Source organism: Nicotiana tomentosiformis, chromosome 10 (genome assembly GCF_000390325.3).
Source record: "Nicotiana tomentosiformis chromosome 10, ASM39032v3, whole genome shotgun sequence".
NCBI classification, from domain to species: Eukaryota; Viridiplantae; Streptophyta; class Magnoliopsida; order Solanales; family Solanaceae; genus Nicotiana; species Nicotiana tomentosiformis.
The window spans coordinates 64,228,634-64,248,094 of NC_090821.1; the positions used below are offsets into that span (position 1 = coordinate 64,228,634).

The window sequence follows — 19,461 nt, forward strand, 5'->3', positions numbered from 1 at the left end:
GCCTCTTGGACTAGATGCCTCATCTATGTAAGCTGTCCAACTCTCAGAAATTCATCACAACTCTTGCTTTGAAACTGAGAAACTTTTCCAAGGACTGTGTCGATGCCAGTGACTGTGAGGATCCTCTTTTCGATCAGTGGAGCCCTTTGCGGGTTTTCACGAGCTGGCCTCTCTCATTTCTCTTCTCACCATCGCCTTATAGTGCTCATTGTGAGTTTTCACTAACAAGACTCTCATTTTCGAATTTCACTACTTACCATCGCCTTATGGTGCTCGTGAGGTTTTCACCAATAAGACTCTCTTATTTTGTTTCTCTCATTTTGTTGTATCAGATCCGAATAACTGTATCCTCCCATTTTGAATATCTTTGCCGATTGATCGGAAGGACTTGAAAAGGATTTGGGTAAAACAGATTTGGACTGAATTACAACTTTGGAACCTTTCAGACAAAACCATCGCCAAACCATTATAACATCTGCCCCAGTTTCATTTTTGGGGGAATTTGGGTTTTTGTTTTGGTGTGACTGAACCCCAGAGAGAGGCTGCCTACGTATCCTTTCAGAATCAAGTCGAACGTGGTTCGAGGAACTTTTTTTTATCTTTTTCTTTTTTCTCCTTTTCCGTACTAACTTCCAGGTTCCAAAGAGGGTGATCAAAGAAACAAAAAAGGGTCAAACATAATACCTCTTGACCGCATCTGCATTGACAGTTGTTTCGGGCTCATTTCCTTCAATGTCTCCCAAGTACAACGCTCCTTTCGGCAACAGTTTTCTTATAATGTACGGACCTTTCCAATTTGGAGCAAATTTTCCTTTTGCTTCCTCATGATGTGGGAGAATACGTCTCAGAATGAGTTGCCCCACTTCGAATTTCCTAGGTCGCACTTTCTTGTTATAGGCACGGGCCATTCTTTGTTGGTACAACTGCCCGTGGCAAACTGCGGCCATTCGCTTTTCATCAATCATAGTTAATTTTTCCAATCGGGCCTTGATCCATTCATCATCCTCGATCTCGGCTTCAACAATGATTCGAAGAGAGGGAATTTCAACTTCTGCAGGTATTACGGCTTCAGTGCCATAAACCAATAAGTAAGGCATAGCCCCAACTGATGTGCGCACAGTTATGCGATATCCCAATAATGCGAAAGGCAGCTTTTCATGCCACTATATAGAACTTTAAATCATTTTCTTGAGGATCTTCTTAATATTTTTGTTTGCAACTTCAACATCGCCATTAGCTTTGGGCCGATAAGAGGTAGAATTACGATGCGTAATCTTAAATAGTTCACATACCTCCCTCATCAAGTGGCTGTTCAGATTTGCATCATTGTCTATAATGATAGTTTTAGGAATACCAAAACGACAAATAATGTAGGAATGCACGAAGTCCACCACCGCTTTCTTGGTGACGGTTTTGAAGGTGACTGCTTCAACCCACTTTGTGAAATAATCAATGGCAACCAAGATGAATCTGTGCCCATTTGAAGCTTTCAGCTCGATTGGCCCAATGTCATCCATACCCCAGGCAACGAACGGCCAAGGTGCTGACATAAGATGCAACTCTGAAGGCGGTGCATGAATCTGGTCACCATGTATCTGACACTGATGACACTTCCGGACAAAACTGAAGCAATCATTTATCATGGTCATCCAGTAATAACCTACCCAGAGGATTTTCTTTGCAAGGACACATCCGTTCATATGAGGTCCACATACTTTTGAATGCACTTCGTTCATGATCTTTTCAGCTTCTAAGGCATCTACACACCTCAAGAGATTCAGATCTGGAGTTCTTTTGTACCAGATTTCTCCGCTCAAGAAGAAACCGCTGGCAAGCCTTCTAATGGTTGTCTTTTGGTCTCCACTAGCCTGCTCGGGATATTTCTTTATTTTTATTAACCTTTTGATATCATGATACCATGGCTGAACATCTGGTTCGATTTCAATTGTAGTAAAATCACCATGCTTTTATCGAATTTGGATTTCCAGCAGGTCAATATGGACATTGCCCGGATACGGCAGCATTGAGGCCAAAGTAGCTAATGCATCAGCTAATTCGTTGTGGAATCGAGGAATATACCCGATCTCGACGAACTTGAATCATTTGCTAAGATCTTCCACATGTTGCCTATATGGGATAAGCTTGATATCTCGAGTTTCCCATTCACCTTGGGCATGCCGAATGATCAAATCTGAATCTCCCATGATTAACAATTCTTCCACATCCAAATCAACTGCCATATTCATGCCCATAATGCAGGCTTCATACTCAGCGGTGTTGTTGGTACAGAAGAACCGAAGTTGGGCTGTGGCCGAATAGTGCTTACCGTTGGGCGAAACCAAAATTGCCCCAATCCCAACACCTTTTGCATTTACATCTCCATCAAAGAATATTTTCCAAGCATTGGTGTTTTCTGGAATTACTTCAACTGAATTTACTTCCTCATCTGGAAAGTAAGTACTTAGGGGTTGGTATTCATTATCAACTGGGTTCTCAGCTAGATGATCCGCCAAGGCTTGAGCTTTCATCGCTGTACGGGTGACATAAACAATGTCGAACTCAGTGAGCAGGATTTGTGTCACGCCCCAAACCTAGGAGCGATACAAGCACCCGGTGCCTCACCTAACCTGGCGTACCAAATTGCGACTAAGGGATTCTGAACACATAATGTCATACTTTGGCCATGGGGCCACCTTGCAAGACAATTTGCTAAGCAAAATATAAAACTGAATGGAAACTAGCGCTAACTAAACATCAATATAAAGCTAGGCCGAAAAGGCCGTCATAGCTACGACAGCTGACAAACCACCAAATTATACATACCAGGCCTACAAACCCAACATACTGTACTAACCAACAGGATATGTCTACAAGCCTCTACTAATAGATATATTGTGATCGGAACAGGGCCCCGACCTACCCATAACATATATACAGATATACATACATAAGATGCACACAAAAACGTAGACCCGATAACTCCGAAGGATGTGGAGCTTACCGATCAGGCTAAACTCTGGAAACACCTACTGAGGAGGTCTACTCATCTGTCTATCTGAACCTGCATGCATGAAATGCAGCGTCCCCGGAAAAGGGACGTCAGTACAAAATAATGTACCGAGTATGTAAGGCAATAACATAACTGAAAATCGAAACTGAACTGATAATATAATAACTGGAAGTAACTGGGAGTCAAAGATGATCTGGAGATATACTTACCTGCTGATAGTGACTAAACTCCTTCAATATAGTAAGTAAAATAATTGTACGGCCTTATAAGGCTCGGTATATATAACTGCTCTACCATAGTAGGCTCGCTCATAGGTGCTCGGCCATACTAGGCTATGTATCTCGACCATGCTGGGCTCGCTCATAGGCGCTCGGCCACAGTAGGCTCGGTATATAACTTTCCATCTGATCAGAGGTTGCCCAATAGGGGCCTGCCCATCGATTATAGCTCGATGGTAATAAAAATACTGTAATACTGTATATATAGGCTTGCTGCTCTCTTGACTGGAAGAAGACAATACTAAAATTGAATATAGAGTCTCGATAAGGAATAATATTGTAACTTATGAGACTAGAATAGTGTGAATAAATTCATGAATATGAACTTCTCTTTTTGTCTCATTACTAACACATGTAGCTACGAGATCATGCCAAAATGAAGGAAGGCTTAGCCTTAATATACCTTATCACAATCTTTCCAATCACCAAGTTGAACTCACCTCTTTGCACCTTAATCTACAAGAACGATAATAATACTATCGTTAAGTTACGAAAGGTACAACTATCGCACAATGAACGACAAACTTATTTTGTATTAAAACGGGCAGCATCTCCCCTATAATCCTTACTTCCTCCAAATTCAAGATAACACCAACAATACAAGAACAGAACAATAACAACATATATACATCATTTTCCAGCCCTATATACACTATCAAATACTACAAAACAGCCCAACACACCCCAATCTCTTCGTACACAAAACGACCACCGTAGTAGTGTCAAACGACCCGAAAATGTTATGACGAACGACCAGCCAACCACCCTACATTTATATGGTGTTTCTACACCCCCTTCCTCCTCCAAAACTCCACAAAACAGTAGTAAAACATGCAGCCCAACAGCAACACAAAATAGTCCGCTACAAGTGAATAACTCGAACTCACGGCTTCCGATCACCGTCCCGTGAGTTCTCACAAGTATAGAACGACTTACCATGAATTTATAGAAGAAAAACTGGATGAAAGAGAGCAGTAAACTCACCTTATTTGTTGGATAACTCAGCTCCTATCTTGGTTCTTCAAACTCTAGGTTTTACCTCCAATTAGAACTTGAAAGGGAGAGAAAATCAATTAGGGTTTGTGGGAAATTTTTGGGAGGATTCTTTGCAGAGCTTATGTCTGGTTATTATGCTCTATTTTAAGTCTAATATATGAAGAAAATAGGCCTTTAAAAGGCCTCTTTGGACGACCCGAAATGGCCCATTTTTGGGCTTTCATTTAAGCAAGTAGGTGACACACCTACTTGTCACCTAGCAGCTTGCGCAGTATCGCAAAAATGCCCATACCTCATTACTCCGATGTCATATTGACAAACGGTTTAATGCATTGGAAATTAGACTCATAGATCTTTAATTTGATGGGTGGAACACCCCATAACTCTAATTATATTGGGAGAAAATCGCAGTTACATTTGACCCAAAGTTTCAGTAAAACTTATGAGTGTAACTTGTGATGACTTTCATCGACTTTTGTTCCACAACTCGCTTGACATTAAAACATAACACACGGATGTCATACGACTAATATAAATCATAACATAATCTCCTTATCATGTTAATCACCCTAGTCTCACCCCAAAGGTACATGTTATAACATTCCCAACTTGTCGACTTTCGACGAAACATTGTTTTATTCAATTGCTTTAGCTTCTGAACTGTCCAACCCTCTTTGTACTTGTTGTTCATGATCTTCAATATTTGTAACCTCATAGGTAACATGATTAACTTACTTTATATACTTTTAAATATTATCTCATTTTTGGTCCTACATTAGTTTGCTTACGACGCATTTTTACGTACAAAAATATAGGGTGTAACATCACTCCCCCCTTGGGAACATTCGTCCTCGAATGTTTACTCTTAGAGACTTTGGAAAATTTTGCCAAAGTATCCTTCGTACACTAGGTTAAAACCAACCTGCACGTAGCCAGAAACATACTATGCATGCCACATATGGCCAATCTTTATAAATAGCAGCAATTTGCCTCACCGACCGTAAATCATAAATATTGAAAGTGAAAAATAAAAGCTTACCTGATGACCTGCTAGCCTACATAGAGCTATGTTGTAGCGTCCCATCTCGAACCATATCTTCAGTTTGAAATAGGTGGGGGTATTTAGACTTCATTTCTCCCTCCGATTCCCATGTCATCTCTTCTACATTCTTGCTCCTCCATAAAACCTTCACGGAAGCTACCTCCTTATTTCGTAGCTTGCGGATTTGTCGGTCTAGGATGGCAACTGGAATTTCCTCGTATGACAAGTCCTCTGTAATCTGTACATCATCCGTGGGCACCACTCGGGTAGGATCGCCAATGCACTTCCGTAGCATAGATACGTGAAAAACCGGATGGACAGACTCCAATTCTGAGGGCAACTCTAACTCATAAGCTACTTGGCCCACTCTCCGAATGATCCTATAAGGCCCAATATACCGTGGGCTAAGCTTGCCTTTCTTGCCAAACCTCATCACGCCCTTCATAGGTGATACCTTTAAGAATACCCAGTCATTAATCCTGAACTCTAAGTCTCGTCGCCGCACGTCAGAATATGACTTCTGACGACTCTGAGCTGTCAACAGTCGCTCCCGGATAAGCTTTACTTTCTCTATGGCCTGTTGAACCAGGTCTGGCCCATATAACCCAGATTCCCCAACATCAAACCACCCTATAGGAGATCTGCACTTACGCCCATACAAAGCCTCGTACGGAGCCATCTGAATACTGGAGTGGTAACTGTTATTATATGCAAACTCGACAAGAGGTAGATGTTCATCCCAACTTCTTTTAAAATCCAACACACATACTCGTAACATATCCTCGAGCGTCTGAATTGTGCGCTCGGCTTGTCCATCAGTCTGTGGATGAAAAGCTATGCTGAGATTCACCTGAGTCCCTAGACCTCTCTGAAATGACCTCCAAAAATGTGCTGTAAACTGAGCCCCACGGTCAGATATAATAGAAACCGGTACTCCGTGTAGCCGCACTATCTCCTTAATATATAACTTTGCATAATCTTCTGTTGTATATATAGATCTGACCGGTAGGAAGTGAGCTGATTTCGTGAGCCTATCGACTATCACCCATATGGAATCGAACTTACGATTAGAACAAGGTAAACCCATGATAAAGTCCATATTTATCGCCTCCCATTTCCATGTCGGGATCTCTATAGTCTGCATTAGCCCTCCGAGCTTCTGGTGCTCTACCTTCACTTGCTGGCAACTAGTACATTGGGCGACAAACTCAGCAATGTTCTTCTTCATATCGTTCCACCAGTACACATCCTTAATGTCATGATACATCTTCGTCGATCCAGGATGGATGGAATACCATGAATAATGTGCCTCTGACATAATCCTGTCTCGTAGCCCTGCTACATCTGGAACACACAAACGACCCCTGTATCTGAGAACCCCATCTCCCTTGAGCTCTAACAATGGCTTCTTCTGCTGCGGAACTCGCTCTCTCAACTCGACCAACTCTGGGTCCTCGTACTGCCTTTCCTTGACTTCAGCTATGAGGGATGATTTTGCAGTGTTTTGGAGTACAACTCCACCATCCTCAGAATCTACTAACCGAACCCCCAACGAAGCCAATTGATGAATCTCTCTAGCTAATTGTCTTTTCTCGGGCTCTACATGTGCTAAGCTACCCATAGATCGGCGACTTAAGGCATCTGCTACAACATTAGCTTTCCCTGGATGGTAGAGAATGTTAACATCGTAATCTTTCAATAACTCAAGCCATCGCCTCTGTCGCAAATTCAACTCTTTATGCTTGAAGATATATTGTAGGCTTTTATGATTAGTAAATACATCAACATGAACACCATATAAATAATGCCGCCATATCTTAAGTGCATGGACAACCGCAGCTAACTCGAGGTCGTGGGTCGGATAATTCCTCTCGTGCTTCCTCAACTGCCTTGAAGCATATGCAATTACCTTCCCATGTTGCATCAGGACACATCCTAACCCGACACCTGATGCATCACAATACACGGCATAACCCTCTAGACCCTCTGGAAGTGTTAGAACTGGAGCTGAGGTCAACCTGTTCTTAAGCTCTTGGAAACTCCGCTCACAAGCCTCTGTCCATTGAAACTTAGTTTCTTTCTGTGTCAACTTCGTCAATGGTGCCGAAAGGGAAGAAAAACCCTCTACGAACCTCCGATAGTATCCTGCTAAGCCTAGAAAGCTACGAACCTCTGTCGGAGTGGTAGGTCTAGGCCAAGATTTCACGGCCTCAATCTTCTGAGTGTCCACCTTTATCCCTTCATCTGATACAATATGCCCCAAGAATGCTACAGACTTCAACCAAAACTCACATTTAGAAAACTTAGCATACAACTTACGATCACGGAGGGTTTGGAGTACCGCTCGTAGGTGGTCCGCATGCTCATCCTCTGAACGGGAATAAACCAGAATATCATCAATAAATACTATCACGAACAGATCTAAAAATGGCCGGAATAGGCTATTCATCAAGTCCATAAATACAGCGGGTGCATTAGTCAACCCGAAGGACATGACAAGGAACTCGAAGTGGCCATATCGGGTCCTGAAGGCTGTCTTCGGAATATCTTTTTCCCGAACTCTGACCTGGTGGTACCCCGACCTCAAATCTATCTTTGAAAAGCATCTAGCCCCCTGCAACTGATCAAACAAGTCATCGATCCTTGGAAGTGGATACTTATTCTTAATAGTTACCTTGTTCAGCTGCCTATAATCGATACACATCCTCAGCGAGCCGTCTTTCTTCCGCACAAATAGTACTGGTGCACCCCAAGGTGAGGTACTGGGCCTGATGTAACCTTTCTCCAGCAAATCTTTTAACTGCTCCTTCAACTCCTTCAATTCGCCAGGTGCCATTCTATACGGAGGGACGGATATTGGTTGAGTTCCTGGAAGCAAATCGATGCTAAAATCAATCTCTCGCTCTGGAGGGAATACCTGGAAGCTCATCTGGAAACACATCTGCATACTCTTTGACTACGGGAATAGACTGAAGTGTAGGTATCTCAGCATCTGCATCTCTAACTCGCACAATATGATAAATGCACCCTTTTGCGATCATTTTCCTTGCCTTCAGATAGGAAATAAACCTACCTCTGGGTGTTGGTGTATTACCTACCCATTCAAGGACTGGCTCACCCGGAAATTGAAATCTGGCTGCCTTTGCTCGGCAATCAACTGTGGCATAGCAAGCTGCCAACCAGTCCATGCCCATGATAGCATCAAAATCCATCATCTCTAGCTCAACTAGGTCAGCTAAGGTCTGACGACTACAAATTGTCACCGTACAACCTCGGTAAACCCGTCTAGCAATAATTGATTCTCCGACCGGTGTAGATACCGCAAAAGGATCACTTAGTATTTCAGGCACTATACCAAACTTCCTCACGACAAATGGGGTAATATACGATAAAGTAGATCCTGGGTCTATCAAAGCATAAGCATCGTGAGAGCAAATGGTTAATATACCTGTCACAACATCTGGTGAAGATTCCTGGTCCTGTCGACCCGCTAAAGCATAGATACGGTTCTGATTACCACTTGAACTAGAACCTCTACCTCTGCCCCGACCTCTACCAGCCGAAGACTGAGACTCGCGCCCTGAAGGATGCACGGACATAGATGATCCTGTTGCTGAACTTGCTGGTTGTGCCATTCCCCCCGAATCTCTATTTGGGCAATCTCACATCATATGCCCTGGACGCCCACATGTATAACAAGCATCAGAACCTGCTCGGCATTGGCCCAAGTGTCCTCTACCACAGATGTCGCACCGTGGAGGAAATGACCATGTCTGCGCAGATCCTCGCTGTCGCTGCAAACCCGACGCCCGTGAGCTCTCACCTGGTCCTGACTGATTATAGCGGTCATACCTGTAACCCTGTAACTGAGGTGGCGGAGGCCTAGGTGGACGTCCGAAGTACTGGATCCTATAACTACCCTGATATTGCTCCTGAGACCTGGGAAATCTCATCCTCTTACGTTGCCCTTGCCTCAGCCCTTTTTGTACCCTGCTGCCGACGCCTACCCCTTTCTATATTCTGGGCGAATACCTGAATCCGGGAGATATCCATACTATCCTGCAATGCAGTGGTGGCACATGTCTCGGTTAACTCTGGGGCTAACCCTGCTATAAACCTGTGAATCCTGTCCTGTATAGTAGCAACTATGGATGGTGCATATCTGGCCAATGAGTCAAAACAGAGACTATACTCTCGAACACTCATATTACCCTGCTTGAGGGCTAGAAACTGATCGACTCGAGCCTGTCGGATCTCCCGTGGTAAGTACTGGTCAAGGAAGGCATCTGAAAAATTCTCCCAAATAGCTGGAGGTGCATCACGTCCCCTGGACCTCTCCCATCCCTCATACCAAAGGATGGCTATATCTCGGAGTCGAAAAGCTGCTAGCTCAACTGCCTCTTTCTCCGTGGCATGCATAACACGAAAGATCCTGTGAAGCTGATCTATGAAATCCTGCGGGTCCTCCCTCTGATCTGTCCCCGTGAACTCTGGGGGACTCAAAGCAATAAACTCTCGGACCCTTGAACTCCCAGACCCCTCAGAAGTTCCTGCACTAGCTGATGCCCTAGCCTGTTGCTGGGTAGCTACCAACTGTGTCAACAAATGCACCGCACTCCTTAAGTCCTGATCTGATGGAAGTGGAGGGGGAACTGGATGTGCGGTTTCCCTAGGAATCTCCGTAGTTGGTGGAGGAGCCGGTAATGGCTGAGTAGGGGTCTCACCTTGAGCCTCAGACTGGGCCCCATCTACTGGGGGTACCCTGCTGGTCCCCTCACCTACTGCTGTATCTCTCCTCTGGCTAGCCGTAGTCTTCCTAGTCACCGTCATCTGTGCATGCAAACACCAACACATAAGTTTAATTCAAATTTCCTATAACTCAGTTCTGTAGCACGATTTATATTTCAAAGAAGGGTAACCAACTCCTAAATGCCCTGTAGTGCCCTGCTTATATAATGTGGTGCACAACACATCTATAAACAAAACCCTACTAGACATGACTTGTAGACTCCCTAGGACAGAACTGCTCTGATACCAAGTTTGTCACGCCCCGAACCTAGGAGCGATACAAGCACCCGGTGCCTCACCTAACCTGGCGTACCAAATTGCGACTAAGGGATTCTGAACACATAATGTCATACTTTGGCCATGGGGCCACCTTGCAAGACAATTTGCTAAGCAAAATATAAAACTGAATGGAAACTAGCGCTAACTAAACATCAATATAAAGCTAGGCCGAAAAGGCCGTCATAGCTACGACAGCTGACAAACCACCAAATTATACATACCAGGCCTACAAACCCAACATACTGTACTAACCAACAGGATATGTCTACAAGCCTCTACTAATAGATATATTGTGATCGGAACAGGGCCCCGACCTACCCATAACATATATACAGATATACATACATAAGATGCACACAAAAACCTAGACCTGATAACTCCGAAGGATGTGGAGCTTACTGATCAGGCTAAACTCTGGAAACACCTACTGAGGAGGTCTACTCGTCTGTCTATCTGAACCTGCATGCATGAAATACAGCGTCCCCGGAAAAGGGACGTCAGTACGAAATAATGTACCGAGTATGTAAGGCAATAACATAACTGAAAATCGAAACTGAACTGATAATATAATAACTGGAAGTAACTGGGAGTCAAAGATGATCTGGAGATATACTTACCTGCTGATAGTGACTAAACTCCTTCAATATAGTAAGTAAAATAATTGTACGGCCTTATAAGGCTCGGTATATATAACTACTCTGCCATAGTAGGCTCGCTCATAGGCGCTCGGCCATACTAGGCTATGTATCTCGACAATGCTGGGCTCGCTCATAGGCGCTCGGCCACAGTAGGCTCGGTATATAACTTTCCATCTGATCAGAGGTTGCCCAATAGGGGCCTGCCCATCGATTATAGCTCGATGGTAATAAAAATACTGTAATACTGTATATATAGGCTTGCTGCTCTCTTGACTGGAAGAAGACAATACTAAAATTGAATATAGAGTCTCGATAAGGAATAATATTGTAACTTATGAGACTAGAATAGTGTGAATAAATTCATGAATATGAACTTCTCTTTTTGTCTCATTACTAACACATGTAGCTACGAGATCATGCCAAAATGAAGGAAGGCTTAGCCTTAACATACCTTATCACAATCTTTCCAATCACCAAGTTGAACTCACCTCTTTGCACCTTAATCTACAAGAACGATAATAATACTATCGTTAAGTTACGAAAGGTACAACTATCGCACAATGAACGACAAACTTATTTTGTATTAAAACGGGCAGCATCTCCCCTATAATCCTTACTTCCTCCAAATTCAAGATAACACCAACAATACAAGAACAGAACAATAACAACATATATACATCATTTTCCAGCCCTATATACACCATCAAATACTACAAAATAGCCCAACACACCCCAATCTCTTCGTACACAAAACGACCACCGTAGTAGTGTCAAACGACCCGAAAATGTTATGACGAACGACCAGCCAACCACCCTACATTTATATGGTGTTTATAAACCCCCTTCCTCCTCCAAAACTCCACAAAATAGTAGTAAAACACGCAGCCCAACAGCAACACAAAACAGTCCACAAAACAGTCCGCTACAAGTGAATAACTCGAACTCACGGCTTCCGATCACCGTCCCGTGAGTTCTTACAAGTATAGAACGACTTACCATGAATTTACAGAAGAAAAACTGGATGAAAGAGAGCAGTAAACTCACCTTATTTGTTGGATAACTCAGCTCCTATCTTGGTTCTTCAAACTCTAGGTTTTACCTCCAATTAGAACTTGAAAGGGAGAGAAAATCAATTAGGGTTTGTGGGAAATTTTTGGGAGGATTCTTTGCAGAGCTTATGTCTGGTTATTATGCTCTATTTTAAGTCTAATATATGAAGAAAATAGGCCTTTAAAAGGCCTCTTTGGACGACCCGAAATGGCCCATTTTTGGGCTTTCATTTAAGCAAGTAGGTGACACACCTACTTGTCACCTAGCAGCTTGCGCAGTATCGCAAAAATGCACATATCTCTCTACTCCGATGTCGTATTGACAAATGGTTTAATGCGTTGGAAAATAGACTCATAGATCTTTAATTTGATGGGTGGAACACCCCATAACTCTAAGTATATTGGGAGAAAATTGCAGTTACATTTGACCCAAAGTTTCAGTAAAACTTATGAATGTAACTTGTGATGACTTTCATCGACTTTTGTTCCACAACTCGCTTGACTTAAAAACATAACACACGGATGTCATACGACTAATATAAATCATAACATAATCTCTTTATCATGTTAATCACCCTAGTCTCACCCCAAAGGTACATGTTATAACATTCCCAACTTGTCGACTTTCGACGAAACATTGTTTTATTCAATTGCTTTAGCTTCTGAACTGTCCAACCCTCTTTGTACTTGTTGTTCATGATCTTCAATATTTGTAACCTCATAGGTAACATGATTAACTTACTTTATATACTTTTAAATATTATCTCATTTTTGGTCCTACATTAGTTTGCTTACGACGCATTTTTACGTACAAAAATATAGGGTGTAACAATTTGCCATTTTGCTAACCTTCCCGTGGGCATTGGTTTCTGGAATATGTACTTTAGAGGATCCATTCTAGTTATGAGATATGTGGTGTAGGCCAAAATATAATGTTTGAGCTTCTGGGCGACCCAAGTTAGGGCGCAACAAGTTCTTTCCAACAAAGTATACTTGGCTTCATAAATGGTAAACTTCTTGCTCAAGTAGTATATGGCGTTCTCTCTCTTCCCGGTCACATCATGTTGCCCCAGGACACAGCCAAAGGAATTTTCCAAGACTGTCAGATACAAGAACAAAGGTCTTCCTAGCTCGGGTGGAACCAACACTGGCGGATTTGACAGATATTCTTTGATCTTATCAAAAGCCTCTTGACATTCATCTATCCATTTGATTGTTGCATCTTTCTTCGGCAACTTAAATATGGGCTCACACGTAGTAGTAAGCTGAGCAATGAACCTGCTGATGTAATTCAATCTCCCTAGCAGACTCATGACCTCTTTCTTGGTTCTCGGAGGTGGAAAATCCCGAATAGACTTTATCTTTGTCGGATCTAACTCAATACCCCTCCGGCTGACTATAAACCCCAAAAGTTTCCTAGATGGAACTCTGAATGCACATTTGGCTGGATTCAATTTCAAATCATACCTGCGCAGACGCTCAAAGAAATTTCTCAGATCTCGCACATGGCCTTCTTGTGTTCTGGATTTAATGATCACATCATCCACATACACCTCAATTTCCCGGTGCATCATGTCATGGAAGATGGTAGTCATGGCTCTCATGTAAGTTGCCCCAGCATTTTTCAAACCGAATGGCATGACTCTGTAACAATAAGTGCCCCACAGCGTGGTGAAAGCCATCTTTTCTGCGTCATCCTCGTCGATCAGAACCTAGTGGTACCCAGCATAACAATCCACGAAAGATTGTATCTCATGTTTGGCACAGTTGTCAACAAGAATATGAATGTTTGGAAGTGGAAAGTTGTCCTTCGGACTTGCTTTGTTCAAATCCCGATAATCAACACACACTCGGGTTTTCCCATCTTTCTTCGGAACTGGGACCACATTAGCCAACCACGTGGTGTATCGGACTACCCGAATCACACCAGCTTTTAATTATTTGGTGACTTCTTCTTTGATCTTATCACTGATTTCCGTTTTAAACTTTCTTTGCTTTTGTTGTACAGGTGAGTAACCAGGATAAATTGGCAATTTATGTACTACCAAATCAACGGTCAAACCTGGCATATCATCATAGGATCATGCAAACACATCCTTGAATTCAAACAAAAGTTATATCAATGCATACCTAGTTCTTTCATCGGCGTGAATGCTTATCATGGTTACTTGGACCTCTTTTGGACTGCCCAAATTAATTGGCTCGGTTTCATTTAAGTTTGGCTTAGGCTTATTCTCAAATTGTTCCAATTCTCGATTTATTTCCCTAAAAGCCTCATCTTCATCATATTCTTGATCTTGATTCATTATTTCACAGTTAGACAGTGTTTTAGGATCTGGTCATGAAGTCCGCAAGCATGTCAGGTTATTTAAGTCCGCATTATTAGAACTGAAAAGGAAAAGATAAGAAAAATAGCAAAATTAGAATAAAGAAAAAGGAAAAATCCATTGATAATGAAATATTGATTTCATTTCATTGAATTGAAGATAAGAGGGTTTACATCGAAATCAAAAGACAATAAAATAAAATCATTCGAGTTACACCCTAAAATAACTCGTAATGTAGAAAGAATAGCAAGACTGGACTACTGAGATTCCCGCCTGACAGGGAATAGGGTAGCTTTCCAATTCTGAAGCTTGGAATTTGGCCCCATGTATAACACCTCAGCAGTGATTGTTCCTTCCCCCAGCTAGACCATGTGGGACTCATACAACAATCGTTTTATGGCTTCACAAATATCCTTAATCTCTTCGGCCGTGAAGGCCTCTTCTTCTTCTTTTACATATTTGGGATCAATAAATGACTTGGCGAGATACGGAACGGGCTGAGGAAGGACCCACCAATTTTTCTTCCGCTCATCAGCCCATTTTCTATCGGCCTCTGTAGCTCAGAAACCTAATCCGAAGAACTTCTCATTGGCGGTTGATGTAACAGGCTCTATGATGCCTTCTAGATATACCCTGATCCCCTTTCCGGGCTTGTACCCATGTTTAATCATTTCAGTGGCGACCATGACCGATGCATTAGATAAGCAAGATTGAGGGAACGGGGCCCCTTCTTCGCATTGATCAACGATCACAATTTCAAAGGCTTGGTAGACAATGTGCTCATTTCCTTCTCTAGCTTCGAGACATGGGACTGGAGGGTCCCTGTAAAAGGACTGTACATCCTACCCGTGGACAACAATTTCTTAGTTTTCATGTTCAAATTTGACCATTTGATGAAGAGTGGATGGCACAGCTCCTGCAGCATGAATCCATGGTCTTCCTAGGAGAAAATTATATAAAATATCCATGTCCAGAACCTGGAAAGTTACTTCGAAATCTGCAGGGCCAATGGTCAAAATCAAATCAATTTCCCCTATTGTGTCTCGTTTGATTACATCAAAAGCGCGCACACATACATTGTTTGGTCGAATTCTTTCTGTTCCAATTTTCATCCTCTGGAGCATTGAGAGAAGGCACATGTCAACCCCAGACCCGCCATCTAGCATGACTCTCTTCATGTAATAACCTTCGCATTTGACAGCCAAGTGAAGGGCTTTGTTGTGGGTGGCTCCCTCTTGGGGCAAATCATCACGGTTGAAGGAAATCCTATTAACTTCAAAGAATTGTTCAGCCATTCTCGCCAGTTGTTCAACTAAAGTTTCAACTGGGACATATGCCTCGTTCAATGTTTTCAGGAGTACCTTCTGATGTTCATTTGAGCTAATAAAAAGAGATAAAAGTGAAACCTGGGAAGGAGTCTTACTGAGTTGGTCAATTATTGCATATTCCGAAGTTTTCATTTTTCGGAAAAAATCTTCTACTTTCTCAGCACTCACAGGCTTCTTAGGTGAAAACCGTTTATCCTTGCTCAGTTTTAACATCGTTTGCTCTTCTGGGTTGTGGTACTTCCTAGGTTGGTTCATTTCGTTCACCTCTCCCATAATCTCTTTCCCCTTGTAAGTAACCACTGTTTTGCTATAATTCCAGGGGACTGCAGTGGGGTCTCTCATAGGGCTCTGTGGTGCGCGGCTAATAACCACGGGCTCATTCAGCCTTGGTGAAATTACCGGCTCCCACGCCACATAAGTCTTTTTTGGCACATACAACTTTGGCATATTTAGCGTGACTTTCCTCTGCTCAAATCTTTTGGGAGTGTTCAACATGAGTTGTTCTTTCCTTGGGGCCCTAGGAACATAGAGAATTGCATCCTTAGCAAGTGCTTCCCCATTATTTGTTTCTGCAACTTGAGGAGTTAGATTGATTTTCTTCTTATTTCTGGCTTGTTTCACCGCCGCTTTAGGTCTTGCCTCTGAATCAGCAATGGCGATGATAACTTTCAAAGCTGGATAAAACTCTTTACCATCACAAATCATTCCAATGACCGTCCCGTTGTTGTGAGCCAGTAATGGATTGTTAATCACATTGGGGACTTCCTTGTCCCTCAGCACCACTCGTTTTTGTTCTATCAAATTCTCAACGGCTCTCTTAAGAGTCCAACAATCCTCCGTATCATGACCCTCTGCCCCCGAATGATAGGCACACCTAGTACCGGGCCGGTATGATGGAGATTCCGGATTTTGCCGGTTTGGAGGCACAAGTTACAATAGACCTATCTGGACTAATTTTGGAAACAGGCTAGAGTAGGACTCACCAATATGGGTGAAGTCGTTTCCCCTAGGATGCTCACGAGGGTGTGTATTATGTTGGTAATTATTTTGTGGGGGACGGGGGTTATATGGAGCTTGGTAAGGATGGTTATATCTGGGAGGTAGAGCTCAGTTTTGGTTGTAGTGTTGTTGTGGCCGTGTATAAGGTTGGGCATTCATCACCGCATAGGGAGGCGGTGCCACGGCATATGCTGCATCTTGATGAGGGTAGTAGTGTCGTGGGGTTCTGGAAGGCAGGTAAGAATGATCGCGGGATTGATGGGGGCCTCTCAAACCTGAAGTCATCATGGCTCCTTCTTCCCTCTTCTTTCGATTTGCTAAACCTCCCGAGCCGTTCTGGGTGGCTTGGGAGGTGGATCTCAAAGCAGATTGACTTATGATTCGGCCAGTTTTCAAGCCATTTTCTACCATTTCTCCAATTTTTGTGGCCTCTGCAAAAGGTTTGCCCATTGCAGACATCATGTTCTAAAAGTAATCGGCCTCTTGGGCCTGCAAGAAAACATTGACCATTTCTACCTCATCCATAGGCGGTTTCACTCTGGATGCTTGCTCACGCCACTTGATAGCATATTCACGGAAGCTTTCTGCGGTTTTCTTCTTAAAATTGGTTAGAGAATTCCTATCTGGAGCTATATCAATATTGTATTGAAATTGCTTGACAAAATCTGGGGCCAAGTCATCCCATATATGCCAATGGGAGATGTCCTGATCTATGTACCATTCTGACGCAATTCCCGTCAAGATCTCTCCGAAATAGGCCATCAAAAGTTTTTCTTTTTCACCTGCCCCTCTCAGCTGATTGTAATATCTTTTCAAATGAGCGATCGGGTCTCCGTGCCCGTCGTAATTTTTGAATTTTGGCATTTCAAAACCAACGGGCAAATGAACATGAGGAAACATACACAGATCGGAGTAGGAGACACTCTTTTGGCCACTCAGGCCTTGCATGTACTTCAAACTTTTTTTGAGGCTTTTCATCTTCTGAACCATCTCTTCTTGCTCGGGGTTTCTCATAGCTCTTTCCTGTTCCATAGGAGACTCAAACTGCGGGAGCTGAGGGAAAGAGTTTGGGGTAACATGAGCGTTGTCTAGCTAAAATTGCGGGACTTGAAAAGTGAAAGCTGAAGGCTCGAAGCATGGCCTAGGAACTGTTGGTTGTGCCGTAGTAGAGACTGGTGGTGTGGTGAATAATGTAGAAGGTACCCCTGAAAACGGTGCCTGGGGGCGAACCTCAGAAGGCATACCGGTGAAATTGGCCGATATAGTGGGGTAACCAAACAGGATGAATGGGTTTGTTACGAGGATGGGGACATTAGAGATTCCACTCGTTTTGGGAAGCAGTTCAGGAAATCTGGGGATTATACTGGGCGGTTCTTTGCCATTAGACCAAGCGTCCCACATTTTTAACATACGGACGCGCAGCCTCCTATTTTCCTCAGTGGCTGCGGACTCTGACTATGGAATAGCCAATACAAGACTATCCTCAGGCTCAATAATTGGTAGATGACTTTCAGAAGCCATAGGAACACTGCCTTTAGATCTCGTGAAGTAAGGATGGGAAGCCAGATTACCACAAAACCAACCACCTAAACAGGACTTTTGATATTTGCACACACAACAACCTGGTTAGTTTGAGATATTTAACAGATAAGGAATCGCATATTGGGGATGCAATGCACTTAAACAATTAAATGTTTCTAAATATCTTTGCAACGGCTATATATTTTATCCCGTCTTTACTATCTCTTTTCTCAAATTTCGAATCCTGATTTCTTTTTCCTTCCCTTATTGCTGTTTTTGCTCTTTTATTTTTCACTCTTTTTTCTTTCTTGTTCACTCAATTTTCCTTCTTTTTCTCTCTTTTTCTTTATTTTTCACTCATATTTTCTATAGCTACGATCGAATATGATGGGGATAGCCTACGTATCATGACACCGCATGAATCAGATCATTACGTAGTTCAAGAATTAAATGCAGAATAAAAGAAAAGAAAATTTTGGTTTTTGGTTTTTTTCAATATTTCATTAAATAAAATCATTTTGGGTTTTTCTATTACAAAGATTTTGGAAATACTTATGATTAAACATACATACTCAAAACAAAAGAAACAGACTCGAAAAGGTAAAATACAGACTCAAAGCCAAAAATAATAAATAAATAAAAAAATCAGGAATACATAAGAGCCTCCAATACTACTCTGGGGCCCCGTGGTACATCAGTCGGTCTCGACGTGGGCATGCGTGCAATCTCTTCTTGAAGGTACTCTAAATCATCCATCACATGACGGACAAAAGTCATCACAGAAGCAAAGAACATGGACCTGGTCATATCTTCGCATTCATGGCATTTCATTGCGACATAATCAGTGATTTCTTTAATCCTCATTCTAATGACGCCCTTTTCTTGGAGCAAGCGTCCAATTGGCTGAGACCGGGCCTCCAACACCTGTGTGGCCGTATGGTTTTGGTCTTGCAATTGTTGTATGACTTCTTCCAATCGGGAAATCAATGTATAGCAATGCTCTCTTTCAGCTTTGAAATCCTTTGTCTGTTGAACCATTTTATTTTCGAGATTAGTCATCTTTTCCCTTAAGATTGCGACCCCTCTATCATACTTTTGCTTTAAATGCTGAACACACCTTGCCCGTTCTTCGGCATTATTCGCCAATTTTGCCCGAACTTTTGCCAACTCATCCTCGGCCTTTGTCAAATCAAACCCATAATCATG

The 19,461-nt window shown here is 42.6% G+C and overlaps 1 protein-coding gene across 1 annotated transcript; it reads right to left on the reverse strand.

The window, feature by feature from the left end:
- Positions 1 to 17,199: 17,199 nt before the first annotated feature.
- Positions 17,200 to 17,766, reverse strand: LOC138900299 (uncharacterized). Its single transcript, XM_070187023.1, has one exon. The coding sequence runs from the start codon at positions 17,764 to 17,766 to the stop codon at positions 17,200 to 17,202; it is 567 nt and encodes a 188-aa protein (XP_070043124.1).
- Positions 17,767 to 19,461: the final 1,695 nt, after the last annotated feature.